This window comes from Peromyscus californicus, unplaced genomic scaffold (assembly GCF_007827085.1).
Source record: "Peromyscus californicus insignis strain IS unplaced genomic scaffold, ASM782708v3 Scaffold_11__1_contigs__length_118956290, whole genome shotgun sequence".
Classification (NCBI taxonomy): Eukaryota; Metazoa; Chordata; class Mammalia; order Rodentia; family Cricetidae; genus Peromyscus; species Peromyscus californicus.
Window position 1 is genome coordinate 60,239,148 of NW_026294402.1, and position 13,661 is coordinate 60,252,808.

The following is a 13,661-nucleotide window of genomic DNA, read 5'->3' on the forward strand; positions in this document are numbered from 1 at the left end:
CGCGGAGCCTCGGCTCTGCAGCCGCCCGGCCCACCCGCGCCCCGCCGCCTGCCTCCGCAGCGCCCGAACCGGGGCGAAGAGCCATTTGGGCTGGAGAGAAAGGGACGCGGGGGTGGCCACGGCAGGTGAGGGGCAGGCCTTGGAAAGCCGGAGTGTGGGTGTGTGGTGCCTGTAGGGTTGTAGGTGGGTGTGTATCGAGCATGCGTGACTTGTGAGCGTAGTCCACGAGTGGGCCGGTCCTTGTGACCATGCACGTGATCCACATCCGTGTGTGTCTGTGTCTGAGGCCCAGCCTCGATCCTTGGCGGATGGTCGGTGTGCCTTGGAGCCCATTATTGTGTGGCTATGGCGAAGGACTCAGGGCGGCCCCTCTGGGGTTGGTGCACAAAAGCCTTCATCGGACGTCCTCATTTTCTGGTACCACCCAACCTGGGGCCGTGGGGCAGAAGCTCAGGAACATTTGGTTTCCGTAAACTTTTAAGGACTGCGAGTAGAGGCTAATTGTTCTGGAGATCCTGCCTTCGACCCAGTGTGGGGCTTGTTAATGAGTCATGAGGAACGTCGCAGGGCTGGAGTGTCTCATTTCTCCTCTTCTCCCAGGGAGTTAGAAGTTGGGCGCTGAGGCAGTTGGCTTTGTCTTTATCTGCAGTTCTCCATCTCCTCTTGGTGCAAGGATTCTACAGACTGGGAAGTCATCTAATAGCTATGTCTGAGTTTTCAAAAGGCTTTTTACAACAGGAACTTGAGGTGTCAAAAGATGTCATGCAGGCCGCTTCTCCTGCCGTGACATTTAGAGATGTGGATAGGTTCCTGGAGAAAGAGGGATAAATCTTCCCTGATGAAATCGCCCCCGAAAGGTAGCTATTTAATACATACGGGTGTGGTGAGGGGTGCAGATCTTCAGGGCTTTGGGTGTAGTTTAGTGGCAAAAACTCATGCTTAGCATTCCCGAGGCCACAGGTTCAATCCCCAGCACCGAGAATCGTTGTGTCACTAGCTCCCAAGTTCCAATACTTTATTGGTTGTAATAACAATCACAGATTGCCCCTATGTAAGTCCGCTATCGACTGAGACAAAGGACCAGCAATATGTGACTGGCCATGTGAGTTAGACATTTGTAAAGGTGATTTCCTCAGCTGTAAAGGGCAGGTTCTACTGAAACCCTGAAGGACAAGTGCATGCTCATAACTAGCAGATTTCTTGTCCGGCAACAAAAGTCCAGAAAGGACCAGGTGTCCTCAGCATCCTGGAGGAGGGGTTTCCTTAATCACGATTAAAGCTTATCTCTGGCCCTTTGCTCCCCAGCCTGAACCAGTGCTTTTGTTTTTGTGAAGAACTGAGTCAAGTCTGTCCTGAGCTCACCGCCCACGTTCTTTCTTCATCCTGAGCAGTTTGGTCACGATCTCAGCTAACCTTATGGGCCATGGACACAATGTTTCTCTTGTGACTTCGAAAAGCATCCGACTTAAGTGGATGAAAGAGTGAGAACAAACTTTCCTTTTCATACTGCTACAGCTGCTTTCCCTTTGCAGCAGATTTTTTTTTTCCCCTGATAGCCGTCAGCTGGTCACATGCAGCATTTGGTATCCATCTCGCCTTTCCTTACTGCCGAACTAGCACAAGTGTTAGGATCACTTGTCTTTACAGAAGTGGACTCGCAGCTGGGTAAAATCTCTAGTTGTAACGAGTTGCAGTACTGAGGTGGTTGTGAATTATACTGAAGGCTTTTGGTAAGGACTACCCTTCTGCCCATTGCTGTGGGAAAGAAGCGGGTAACTCAGTGCCCTTGTGTGCCTGCCTCTGTGTGTGTGTGTGTGTGTGTGTGTGTGTGTGTGTGTGTGTGTGTGTGTGCGCGCTGTAGTTTGGTTTGTGAATTGCAGCTGATTCCAAAACTAGGAATAATTTTTATTGTAAGTTGGTTGATTCTAGAAGTAAACTTTAGCAAACTGATTGATGTTTTGGTTTTGTGTGTTTGTTTTGAGACAAGGTCTCACCTATCACTTGTATAGCCCTGGCTGGCTTGGAACTCACTCACTATGTACACCAGGATGGCCTTGAACTCACAGAGATCTGTCTTTCTCCTGAGTGCTGGGATTAAAGATGTGTGCTATCATACCTGGCTGCTTCACATATTTTTAATATTCCCTCCTGCAGAAAGTATTTCTAGAAATTGTCTCCAGTTGGTAGTACATAAATGCTATGTATGGTGGTATTTCAAGTCTGTATAAAATATTCCAGAATTAACTATGTGCTGCTAGTTGCTTTCATTTAAAAATTAATAGCTTAAGGAAGACAGGAGAGGTAAATTGACTAAAATTCATTACATAAATGCATGAAACTATCAACTAATAAGAATTTTTAAAAGTAGTGAAAGTTATGCTACAAAAATAGTTTAAAGAGCTTAGATATTTTTAAAACATGTTAATATTTAAGATGAAATGGATTTTGTAAAGGATTGTGTTCTTTGTTTTAGTGTTAATAACCAAATCTGTGCATATTGGTTTCAGCATAAGATTGGTGGTGATTTATTTTGTGCTTTAAAACAATTTACAATTTTAATTTACACGTCTTTAATCCCAGCACTCCGAAGGCAGAGGCAGGTGGATCTCTGTGAGTTCGAGGGCAGTCTGGTCTACAGAGTGAGTTCCAGGACAGCTGGGCTACGCAGTAAAACCCTTTCTCAAAAAAAAACAAAACAAAACAAAACAAATTACAATTTTAACAACCCTCTCTTAAAGTATCTCCTTTGCTTTGAGATAAGAGACCGTTATTCTATCAGTACTGTAATTAGAGTTTAATATTGGACTGTCTACATTTACTGTCTCCTAGTTCAGGTTAGTGATTCTCCAAGGTAGCAGTCCAGTGTTGTGTCCCTCAGAGAGGGCCAAATAATGAGGCAGTGTTCTGTTGAGTTTAGAATCCTCTGCCCCTTGCCAGTCCAGAGAGCTTTTTCTAAAATGGAAATTCAAAGTCAGCCTAGACTTGAGTCCTGGACTCTCACCTCAACCCTGCTAGGAACCCTAGTTCTGCCCTCGACGCAGGGGATACCATCTTTCCAGGTAGGTGGGTTCAGGTTCATGTTACGACATTAGGCATTACACGGTTGAGCAAAGGATACCCAGTTCCCAGCCTGGCGGTAACAGGAGCAGGAAAGGTTCTCGGAGGGCCTAGGTCAGTCTCTTTAGGACTCAGTCATCCCTTAGTCAGCAGATGAGGCAGGCTGACTGCCAAACCATTCCAAACTCTAGGGAAACAAAGATGAAGCCCACAGAGAGCAAAGGAGCACAGAGGTCACAGAGCCATCAAAACTAAAGGCAGACATTTGCATTTATATCACAGGTATTTCAGAGACTTTTTGTAACTTTTCAGCACTTGGGGATTGAATTTTGTGCATGCCAGGCAAGTGCTCTATCACACCCAGTTACATCTCAGCTTATGTACCTTTTAGAAGCAGTGAGACTGATATATTTGACCCCCCCCATTGGGTATTAACTACATGTGAATTAAAGTTCGATTCATGGCATATTGTGACAGGTTTACTAACCCTTTATCATAAATGTCCTATAGGCAGATGGGAAGTTTATTAAAATGGATTCTTTTTGTTTGTTTTGAGACATTTTCTCTGTGTAACAGCTCTGGCTGTTCTGGAACTTGCTCTTTAGACCAGGCTGACCTCGAACTCACAGAGATCCACCTGCCTCTGCCTTCCGAGTGCTGGGATTACAGGCATACACTACCACCACCCCACTTAAAATAGATTCTTAAGATGCTGTCAAAAGACATCAGCCAGATTGCAGTTTGGAGTCTCCTAAGTGGGACAGGCAGGACAGGGTTAGAAAAGAGTATTCTGTACCCAATCTGGTTCCTTAATTCTGCAAGAAGGGATTCCTCTTTTTGGAGGTACTAAAGGGATTTACCCTGTCGTCTTCTCTAGTTTAAGTCTGTACTGATGAGGTAAACAACCTGTATCTTTGGTTAAAGTATTGTTGATGCAGCTAGGCCAGCCTCTGCATTGAGTTGAGATGTATGTAATGAGAATTCTTGCCTTGAAACTGTCATCTGCTTTTATTTCAGGGTTCACCTCCATTTCTGCTCATCATGGGAGAGATCAAAGTCTCTCCGGATTACAATTGGTTTAGAAGTACCGTTCCCCTTAAAAAGGCAAGTATGCTTTTCCTGCAGTTCATAGTCACAAAAGCTAATATCTGTGTGGTTTAGAAGCTGTGCCTTAGTACTATATGAGAGCGAAGGTTATTGCCAAATATTGTGACTGGATGTTACAGAGTGTAACGTTCACTGGTTCCCTGTCACATACAGTCAGCTTTGGAGACTGACTGGAGTAGAATCAAGTGTAATGATTTTCTTGTTTACAATTCCTTTTACATACTCAACCTTGGATAATGTAGTGAAATGCTTGCAACAACATCTATATAGTAAGTACAGTCATTTCTATTTTCGTTCCTGAAACTGAAGCTTCATAGAACTCTGTGTGCAGTGATGCTTTCTTGCTTTCCTGTTACTATGACAAAATACCATTACCAAGGCAACTTATAAAAGAAAGTTTACTTGGGGCTTTTGGTTTTAGAGGGATAGAGTCTTTTGACTCTCGTGACAGGAAGTGTGGTAGGCAGACATGGTGCTGAAGCAGTAGCTGAGTACTTACATTCTGATCAGCTTACACCTTGAGGTAAAGAAAGACACACTGAGAATCTTTTGAAACTTCCAAGCCCACCCCCCGTGACACATCACATCTCACAAGGCCATACCTGCTAATCCTTCCCAAACAGTTCCCCCAACTGGGAACCAAGTGTTCAAATGTCTCATCCCAACACCACAGATGCATATTTACTCAGCCCTAGTCATCCTCTGGAGCCTTTTCGCTTGGAATGTGGTCTCAGGATCACCTGTGTTATGTGTTATAATCATTTTAGCAAGACAGACAACTAAGAAAGTATCATGCAAGTCTGAATTCATAGAGAAATCTGAGCTACATTTTGCCCAGACATAGGCTTCCTGCTGATAGGCCAGACACTGTTCTGGAAACTCCTCAGCTATCTTACTTAATTCTTCCAGCAGTTTGACAAGGTGGGTGCTAGGGTGTATATTTCACAGACAAGAAACCTGAGGTCCATGGAGTTACTTAGCATACAAGAGATCACATAGTTACTAGACTTTGGCTTGAAAATCAGATTAATCTGGCTTCAAAGTTAGACAAACTCGGGCTTCTTACAAAGGGAGTCCCCTTCCCTTTTCGCTTTCTAAGAGACTGTTGCCATCATTGAAGAAGTGGGGTCCCTCTACCTCATCCCATCCCTTCAAGTAATACCCATGAGTTTCTCTTGATAACTCACTCCCTCAGCAAGCTGATCGCCAGCCCCAAGATACCCAAACTGACCTAAATATTATTAGAAGTCTTTTTATTGATAGTTTTCTCCCCAATTGTCTATCATGATAAATCTGCTTGAAATTTCACAGTGCTTTGGTTTTTAAGTTGTCAAGCAGAGCCGGTCAGTGATGGTACACTGTTTTAATCCCAGAGGCAGGCAGATCTCTGAGTTCAAGGCCAACCTGACCTACAGAGAGAGTTCCAGGGCAGCCAGGGCTACACAGAGAAACCCTGTCTTGGAAAACAAAAAAGGTTGTCAAGCAGACACTGTGTGTTCTGAAGAAGTTCTCTTGAAACTGCCATCCAGAGAACTCAGAGGATGTTGAAGTTGACTACTCTTAGGTATTTATGGCCTATGTTCAGAATGCCTCTGTCACTTCATAGAACATGCTGCTTCAGAATATATGTGCATGAGCTACTATTTCAGAACCTGATATTTGTGTTACTCTCCTTCCAAGTTAGATTACTGAGACCAAGCCCTCGAAGATTGAGGTCTCTGCTTGTCTTACATGATTTTTACAAGACTGGGATTTGTTGTGTGGGCTGAAAAGGTCATTGGTTTTGTTGTGTGCTTTTTTAAACCACAATCACATGGAAAGGATACCTAGGATTCAAAACAAATGGCAAAACACAAAGGTCAAAACCATGAGATATAGTGTCACCATCTGGGGAAGGCCAGATGGAAATTATTTTGAGTTCCTGGACTTTGCCTTGTCCTATCTATCATCTCTTGGTGATACCAGTGACCCTGGTTAGTCAACTGCTACCCACAGATGGACACTATGGAGTCCACAGTCCTGCTAGCTAGGAGAATTCAGAAAAAAAAAATGGATGAATACTGATTTTAATGATGAGTGTGGGTGCAATAAAGTATAATAATAGCTAGCTGGCATTGACTACCTCCTGACTGTCTGCCAAGCTTTGGCCAAGTTATTGACTGGCCTCATTTCATGCTCTTTCTTCCCTGACAGGTTAAGAACACTAAATCACAAAGGCCTCTGATGACCTCTCCTTCCTCCCATTCCTGAAAAAAAAGACTTTCTTCCACTTCCCAACCTCAAGTGAATAGTCTGAAGCATTTCCTAGAACAGTGACACACACACACACACACACACACACCTACCTACCTGGTCCTTCATCTGCTGGTGAAATCCCTTTCTCCCTCTCAAATTGCTCTAGATTGGATCCTGAAGCATCTGGGGTCTGTCTAGCCTCTCCCCAGAGCCTGGATTCTCAGTTCCTCCTGGTCTCCCCTGTTTAGTCTCTGACCCTGCTGACCCTAGCCAGTCCTCTGGGCCAGCCAGCACTCAAGAATGACTGCAAACTGCTCTCATGTATGTACACACACACACACACACACACACACACACACACACACACACACACACACACACACACACACATATTCACGCATGCACTCACAGGGAAAACAGAAAACACCATGAAGTAGAGTTGACTGTTTAATGGTAAGCCAAATAGACTTCCTGTTACTCTGGGTAGGCAGGTCAATTTAAAACAGAAAAGGTGGCTCTTTGGAAGTTTATAAAGCACACTGAAGAAAGAAAAGGAAACCAGAGCAGTTTATTGTGGGTTGCTAGTCGGTGATCCCCATGTTACCCTGGAAGAAACACGGCAGCTTTGTTAGAATTGCTAGTGACTGTTATAAACCAGCGCCTTCACACTCCGGGTCAGCAGAGTTTCAACTTTCCCCCAGATAATCGTGGACGACGATGACAGTAAGATCTGGTCGCTCTATGACGCCGGCCCCAGAAGCATCAGGTGCCCGCTCATCTTCCTCCCTCCCGTCAGCGGGACTGCAGACGTGTTTTTCCAGCAGATCTTGGCTCTGACTGGATGGGGTTACCGGGTGATCGCTGTAAGTATGCCTGCTTCAGCACTGAAACCCAGACTTTGTCCTTCTGCTTCTCACTGACTATGCTAACGGGAGCTTTTCATCCGAAGGAAGCTCGTATTTTCCTGGTTCATTTTTCAGTCACGCAGCCCTTCGTTTTTCTTGTGATGCATCCAGCCCTTGGCTGAGAGCTCCGCACCACTAAACTGTGCTCTGCACTTGTTTCCCCTTTTAAAGTCTCCTCAGGCAGCGGCGTCAAAAAGGCCTTTTGTTTCCAAGTGTTATTTCTTAATAGTTAGGGCTTGATCTCGTTTCCCTCCGTTCCTTCTGATTTTTTTCCTCTAGAATAAGAGTGTTTGTGGGGAAGGTTCTGTGGCTTGTGACAGGGTTGTGGAGCCTGTGCCGCAGCACAGGTTGGTGAGGTTGTGTAGCCGCGGTGGCTTCTGGGACCTGCACTGTTTGCTCCCCAGCTGCCTGTGGAGCGCTGCTCTTGTCACCGTCTCGGGGGAGAGAAAGGGGTCTTCTCTGTCTGCGGGAAGAGTGTTAGTTACCTCCGTGTTGCGGGGACAGAACTCCTGACAGAACAGTGTGAGGAGGGAAGGGTTTGTTCTGGCTCACAGTCAAGGGCGCGGGTCATCATGGTGGGTGTGAAGGCTGCAGGGCTTGGGGCAGGTGCTTGTGTTGCATCTGCAGTTAACGGCAGAGAGAACATGGGTGCCCAGCTTGCTTTCTCCTTTATATGTTTAGGCTATGTCCCCAGCCCAGGGCATGGTGCCACACACATCCAGGGTGGTTTGCCCTCCTCAGTGAGTCTAGATAATCCCTCACCACCATGCCCAGAGGCTGGTCTGCAAGGTGAGTTAGGTCCTCCAGAGCCGACAGTCCGTGTTAACTATCACGGAAGGAAACGGTTACATGGGGGTCCCATCTGCCTCCAGGCCTTTCCTCTGGCTTTAACTCTCATTTCTTCCGCCATTCCACAGATGGCAAGTCTGAGGGTAATCGTCATGTGTCCTGGGTGTTCAGTCATCCTTCACACACAGCACACACACACCAGGAGCGTGAGCACCCTAGCCCTCCACAGCCATGGGTGGAGCCTGAGCTACCCTCAGGAATCTGTCCTCTAGAAAACAGCTACTGACATGGCTTCCTGCCTCACACTGGCCGGTCTCTGAGGCCTTAGTTCTGTCTGATTTTCTTTGCCTTTGAGGTTCTTTTCTGTTTGGGTTTGGTTTGGGGTGGAAGAGGGGGTGGAGAATAAGACAAGTTCTCTCTCTGTAGCCCTGGCTGTCCTGGCACTTGCTATGTAGACCAGGTTGGCCGCAAACTCACAGAGATCCACCTGCCTCTGTTTCCTCAGTGCTGGGAACCAAAGGTGTGAGGCAGCACACCCTGCAGGGTTCTTTTTAAAATTACATTTGTTTGCTTGTTTATTTAGTGTGTGTGTGTGTGTGTGTGTGTGTGTGTGTGCATGCATGTAGGTGTGTGGGTCAGAGGACAACTTGTAAGAATTACTTCTCTCTTTCCACCACGTGGATCCCAGGGATCAAACTCCAGTCTTCAGGCTTGTGGCTCCTGTCCCTGCTGAACCATCTCTCCAGTCCCTGTCCCCATTTCTGTAGCCATAGGGTGAATGCAGAAAGGTCAGAAGTACCTTCAGAACTGTCAAGGTTTGATAGGTAGCAGGTTGGCAGGAAAGCTCAGTGGACAAAGCTCTTGCTGCCTAAGGCAAGCACCTTTACCTGCTGCGCCGTCTTGCTGGCCTCTCCACCTTGTATTGTGAGAGAGAGTCTCTCACTGTACCTGGAACTCATGATTCGGCTAGACTAGCCGGCCAGCGAATTTTGGGGATCTGCCTCTAACCAATCCTGGGGTTACAGACACATACCACCACACCAGTTTTCACATTGGTGCTGAGAATCCAAACTCAGGGCTTCATGTTTGTGCCTGCCCACCTCACTCACTACGCCACGTCCCCAGCCCGCTTTTGAATTTAAACAGATTTCTCGACAGCCGTGAAGTGGTGTTAGTATTCACATATTGTAGATTCTGCCGTTCACCATACTTTGCTGCCTGATCCCATATGCAGCCTGTGTTTGAATTGTCTGTTTTCTGAGGTGCTAATGTAAATTTGCTGCTAACATACTATTTATTTATTTATTTATTTATTTTTTTTTTTTGGTTTTTCGAGACAGGGTTTCTCTGTGTAGCTTTGCGCCTTTCCTGGATCTCACTCTGTAGTCCAGGCTGGCCTCGAACTCACAGAGATCCACCTGGCTCTGCCTCCCGAGTGCTGGGATTAAAGGCGTGTGCCACCACCGCCCGGCAATTTTTTTAAGATTTATTTTATTTTGAGTGAGAGACTCTGTGTGTGTGTGTGCCTGCCTGCCTGCCTGTCCCTCTGTCTCTCTATTTGTCTCTTTGTCTCTGTCTGTGCATCTGTGTCTGTGCACATGTATATGCTGGAGGAGTTGAATTCCTGCAATTGGACTTATCATCAGTTGTGAACTGCCCAGTGTGGATGTTGGAAACCAAATGTGGGTCCTCTGAAAGAACAGCATTTGCTCTTAACCACCAAGCCATCTCTCCAGCCCTGTAGGATGTTAATACAGTCTTTCAGATTTATTCAGCTTTACCAAGACTTAATTGTGTGTGTGTGGGGTGGTAATTAAATTGTGTACAACTTTATTACCTATATATGGAATTGGGTTTTGGTTTGGTTTATTTGGTCTTGGAAATTAAACTCAGAGCCTGTGTATGCTGAACACATGCATATGTGTTCCAGATACAAACACATAAGTCTTTAAAAAATAAAAAAAATTAAATGATGTTGTTTTCACACACTTTGAAAATGAAGCAAAGGTTGGGCAATGGAAATGTTATGTGATTCCTGAACTATTCAAATAATGAGTTGCATTTTAAGTTTTTAACATAAAATTTCTATTTCAGTTGCAGTATCCAGTTTATTGGGACCATCTTGAGTTCTGTGATGGATTCAGAAAACTTTTAGACCACTTACAGTTGGATAAAGTGAGTACCCTAAACTAATAACATGTGCATCTTATAAAGGCTAAGGTTGTCTTTTATTTTTTAATAATAGCTTTATTGTGGTATGATTCACATATCACACAGTGTACCATTTTTAAAGTAGACAGTCACATATTTAAAATTCCAAGATATATTTGTAGCTGTCAATACTATCAACTTGGGAACCTTTTTTCCACCCCCTAAAAGGAAATTTATTGGGCCAATGAGTTGGTAAAATTGGGCCAATGAGATGGTAAAGGCACTTGCCACCAAGCCAGCCCAGGGGCCACATGGTAAATGAGAACTGTAGCTTGTCATGGTGCCGGTTACACATTGGGCGCCAGTTGTGGGGGGGTCTAAAAAAAAAAAAAAAGCAGTCAGGGTCAGTACAACTCAGTAGTGAGTGTAGAGCCTGACACCGGGCAGTTTATTTTAGGCATAGTTAAGCACAGCACCATTTGAAAAAAAGTTTGCTGGTAATAATTAACTCGTCCTGTGTGCACAATAAAGCTTAAGGCACGAGTACATCAAAAACTTTCAGAAAGTACGTTTGACATCTTCCATAAAGATGGGTTCTATGGATTGATTACATGTGACATCATAAGGGTCTCCGCGAGGATCTGGTGTGGTCTCTGTCATACAGATATCACAAAGGTCACCAGGCTCTTAACCACCTCCCAGCCTTCTGGGTGGGTAACATTGTTATACATCTCTCCCTTTGAAGAGACAACCCTTCATATTTAACATTCCTGGTTTCCCTAGTGCTTATCTATGAGCATAAGGGCCTCTGTGCCTCCTACATCCTCTGACCTCCACAAGCATGCCATGGCACATGTGTGCCTGCGTCTACACACAAACACACATTTTTTAAAAAAATGCAAGTAGAAAAGTTATCAGTCACACCCCATCTTTCCCCCTAGCTCTGCAACCTCTATGGCCTTATTTGCTCTGGACATTTTACCTAAGTATAATTATATGAGATGTGGCCGTTTGTAACTAGCTTTTTCTGCTTAGCATAATGTGTCTAAGGTTCTTTCCAATGTAGCATGGGTCAGCACAGGTTGAGTATCTCTATCTGAAATGCTTGAGATGGTGTCTCAAATTTTGGAGTAGTTGCATAAATTCTACCTGTTGAGTGTCCCTGATCTGAAGATCCACAATGCTGTAAAATCTGAGATTTTATCAGAATTATGTCCTCAACAAGGGTTTGGTTTCAGGGCATGTACTGACTGGTTTTGTGTGCCAACTTGACACAAGCTAGAGTCATTAGAGAGGAAGGAGCCTCAGTTGAGGAAATGCCTCCATGAGATCCAGCTGTAAGGCATTTTCTCAATTAGTGATTGATGGGGAGGGACCAGTCCATTGTGGGTTAGTGATCACAATGTAACCACCCCAGGGTTAGTGATCCTGCCTTCTCTAAGCAAGCAGGCTGAGCAAGCCATGTGAAGCAAGCCAGTAAGCAGCACTCCTCCATGGCCTCTGTGCCAACTCCTGCCTCCAGGTCCATGCCCTGTTTCAGTTCCTGTCCTAACTTCCTCAGTGATGAACAGCAATGTAGAAGTGTAAGCCAAATAAACCCTTTCCTCCCCAACTTGCTTTTTGGTCATGGTGTTTTGTCACAATAGAAACCCTGACTAGAAAGGGCATTAGATCATTGTTTTGTTTTGTTTGAGACAGTCTCATGTAGCCCAGGCTGGCTTCAAGCTCACTATGTAGCCAAGCATGATTTTGAACTCCAGGTCCTCTACCTTCCAGTGCTGGGAGGATTAGAGACATGAGCTACCACACGCTGCCACCCATGAGACTGGATCCTAGAAACTTGACTGGAGTGACGAGGGAATGGAGATAGGACAGTCACATGTACAGAGAAGCTGGGATCGGGTGGGCCATGAGCTCTGATGGAGATGCACCAGAAAAACTCAGTTGGTTGTATACCCCTGAACAAGGAGGCGGTAGAGGGGAGCAGTTTCAGGTTGTAGTTACCCAGGAGGAGGAAGCTGTGGTTGATAGTGTCTGCACACAGCTGAAGGTCAATTGTTCATCAACACTTACATTTGGTCCAAGGGAAGGCTTTGCCATTCCCATGGGTCCTTGACATGCTGTGTTGGTGGTACACATTCCCTCACCTCCGCTCCCCACAACCATATCCAGTGTGTTGTTTCCGGGGTTTTTGTTTGAGACTTACGTGTATTAGTGTATGCACAGATACAAGTATTTGCAGAGGTCAGCAGAGGGTGTTGGGTGTCCTGTCACTCTCCACCTATTCCTGGGAGGCAGAGTCTGGGGCTACAGGTATGTGTAGAACACTGGCTTGTCACATGGCTGTTAGGATCCAAACTCTGCAGCAAACACTCTGAACTGCTGAGTCATGTTTTAACCTTGTACATTGTTTTCTTGATGGGGTATATAAATTTATTTAAATGTCTGTTAAATTTCTAACTGCTGCAGCTGTTTCAGCCTGCTAGGTAGTGATGGCATATTCTGTGATTCACAAAAATTGAAGCAACTCAGTGTTTTAGGATCTGCCTTATGTTTGTTTATAATTAGGTCCATCTGTTTGGGGCATCTTTGGGAGGTTTTTTGGCACAGAAATTTGCTGAGTACACTCACAAGTCTCCGAGAGTCCACTCCCTCATCCTCTGCAATGCCTTCAGTGACACGTCCATCTTCAACCAAACGTGGACTGCAAACAGGTAAGAACGGAAGTTTTTCAGTGTCGGCTGTGGGGAGTTTGAGTCAGTGGCAGCAGAAAATGGACAAGAACAGAACGCTGTGAGCGCCACCCTCAGCTCTTCTCTTTACTCAGTTTGGGTTCAGCATGTAGTCACGTGCTTTCAGTCTCTCTGGGGTCTGCAGTAGCAGACGCTGTTCTGTCCCACTTACCTCGTAAGATCGGAAGGTAAACTGACTCTAAATTGACAGTTTCGTGTGGATTTCCCCATTTTTCTGTCGTGCTCTGCTGTAAATCTCAGTTTGCTCTCCTTTCTTTCTGGGCTATTGCCCTGGGGGTGATCGTCCCCACAAAGGTGAAGAACACTTAGTTCATGGTGGTGTGATCATGACACTTCATGTCCCATTCTTCAGAATTGCTTTAGAATTTACATAGTAGAATTACTTTAGGGGCTTCCTGTGAGTTACCAGGTTCCCCTCAACGATCCTTTCATTGATTTTAACGTTTTACTTTTAATCTTTGCGGATGTGAGTGTAAGCCATGGTGCGCTGTGGCAACCAGGATACCTTGGGTGTGAGTCCCGACATTCCCTGCTGTGTGTATGCCACGGTAGCTGGTCCCATGAGCCTCTGGGGAGTCTCCCTTCTTGCTGTAGGATTACAGGCTGGTGCTACTGCTTCTGGCTTTGTGCGGGTTCCAGGGATCTGAACTCAGATCCTCGCCGC

General features: G+C 45.4%; 1 protein-coding gene across 2 annotated transcripts in view; it reads left to right on the plus strand.

Moving 5' to 3' along the window:
- Spg21 (SPG21 abhydrolase domain containing, maspardin) overlaps nucleotides 1–13,661 on the plus strand; it is a 29,515-nt gene continuing 15,854 nt past the window's right edge. Inside the window, exons 1-6 of one of the 2 annotated variants that reach the window (XM_052712501.1) lie at nucleotides 398–417; nucleotides 1,306–1,481; nucleotides 4,075–4,161; nucleotides 7,101–7,262; nucleotides 10,188–10,268; nucleotides 12,813–12,958. In XM_052712501.1, the coding sequence (XP_052568461.1) occupies nucleotides 4,099–4,161; nucleotides 7,101–7,262; nucleotides 10,188–10,268; nucleotides 12,813–12,958 (452 nt within the window). In that variant the 5' untranslated portion in view covers nucleotides 398–417; nucleotides 1,306–1,481; nucleotides 4,075–4,098. Of the gene's footprint in view, nucleotides 126–397; nucleotides 418–1,305; nucleotides 1,482–4,074; nucleotides 4,162–7,100; nucleotides 7,263–10,187; nucleotides 10,269–12,812; nucleotides 12,959–13,661 lie in introns of those variants that run through there. The other variant, XM_052712493.1, reaches the window with a different exon arrangement.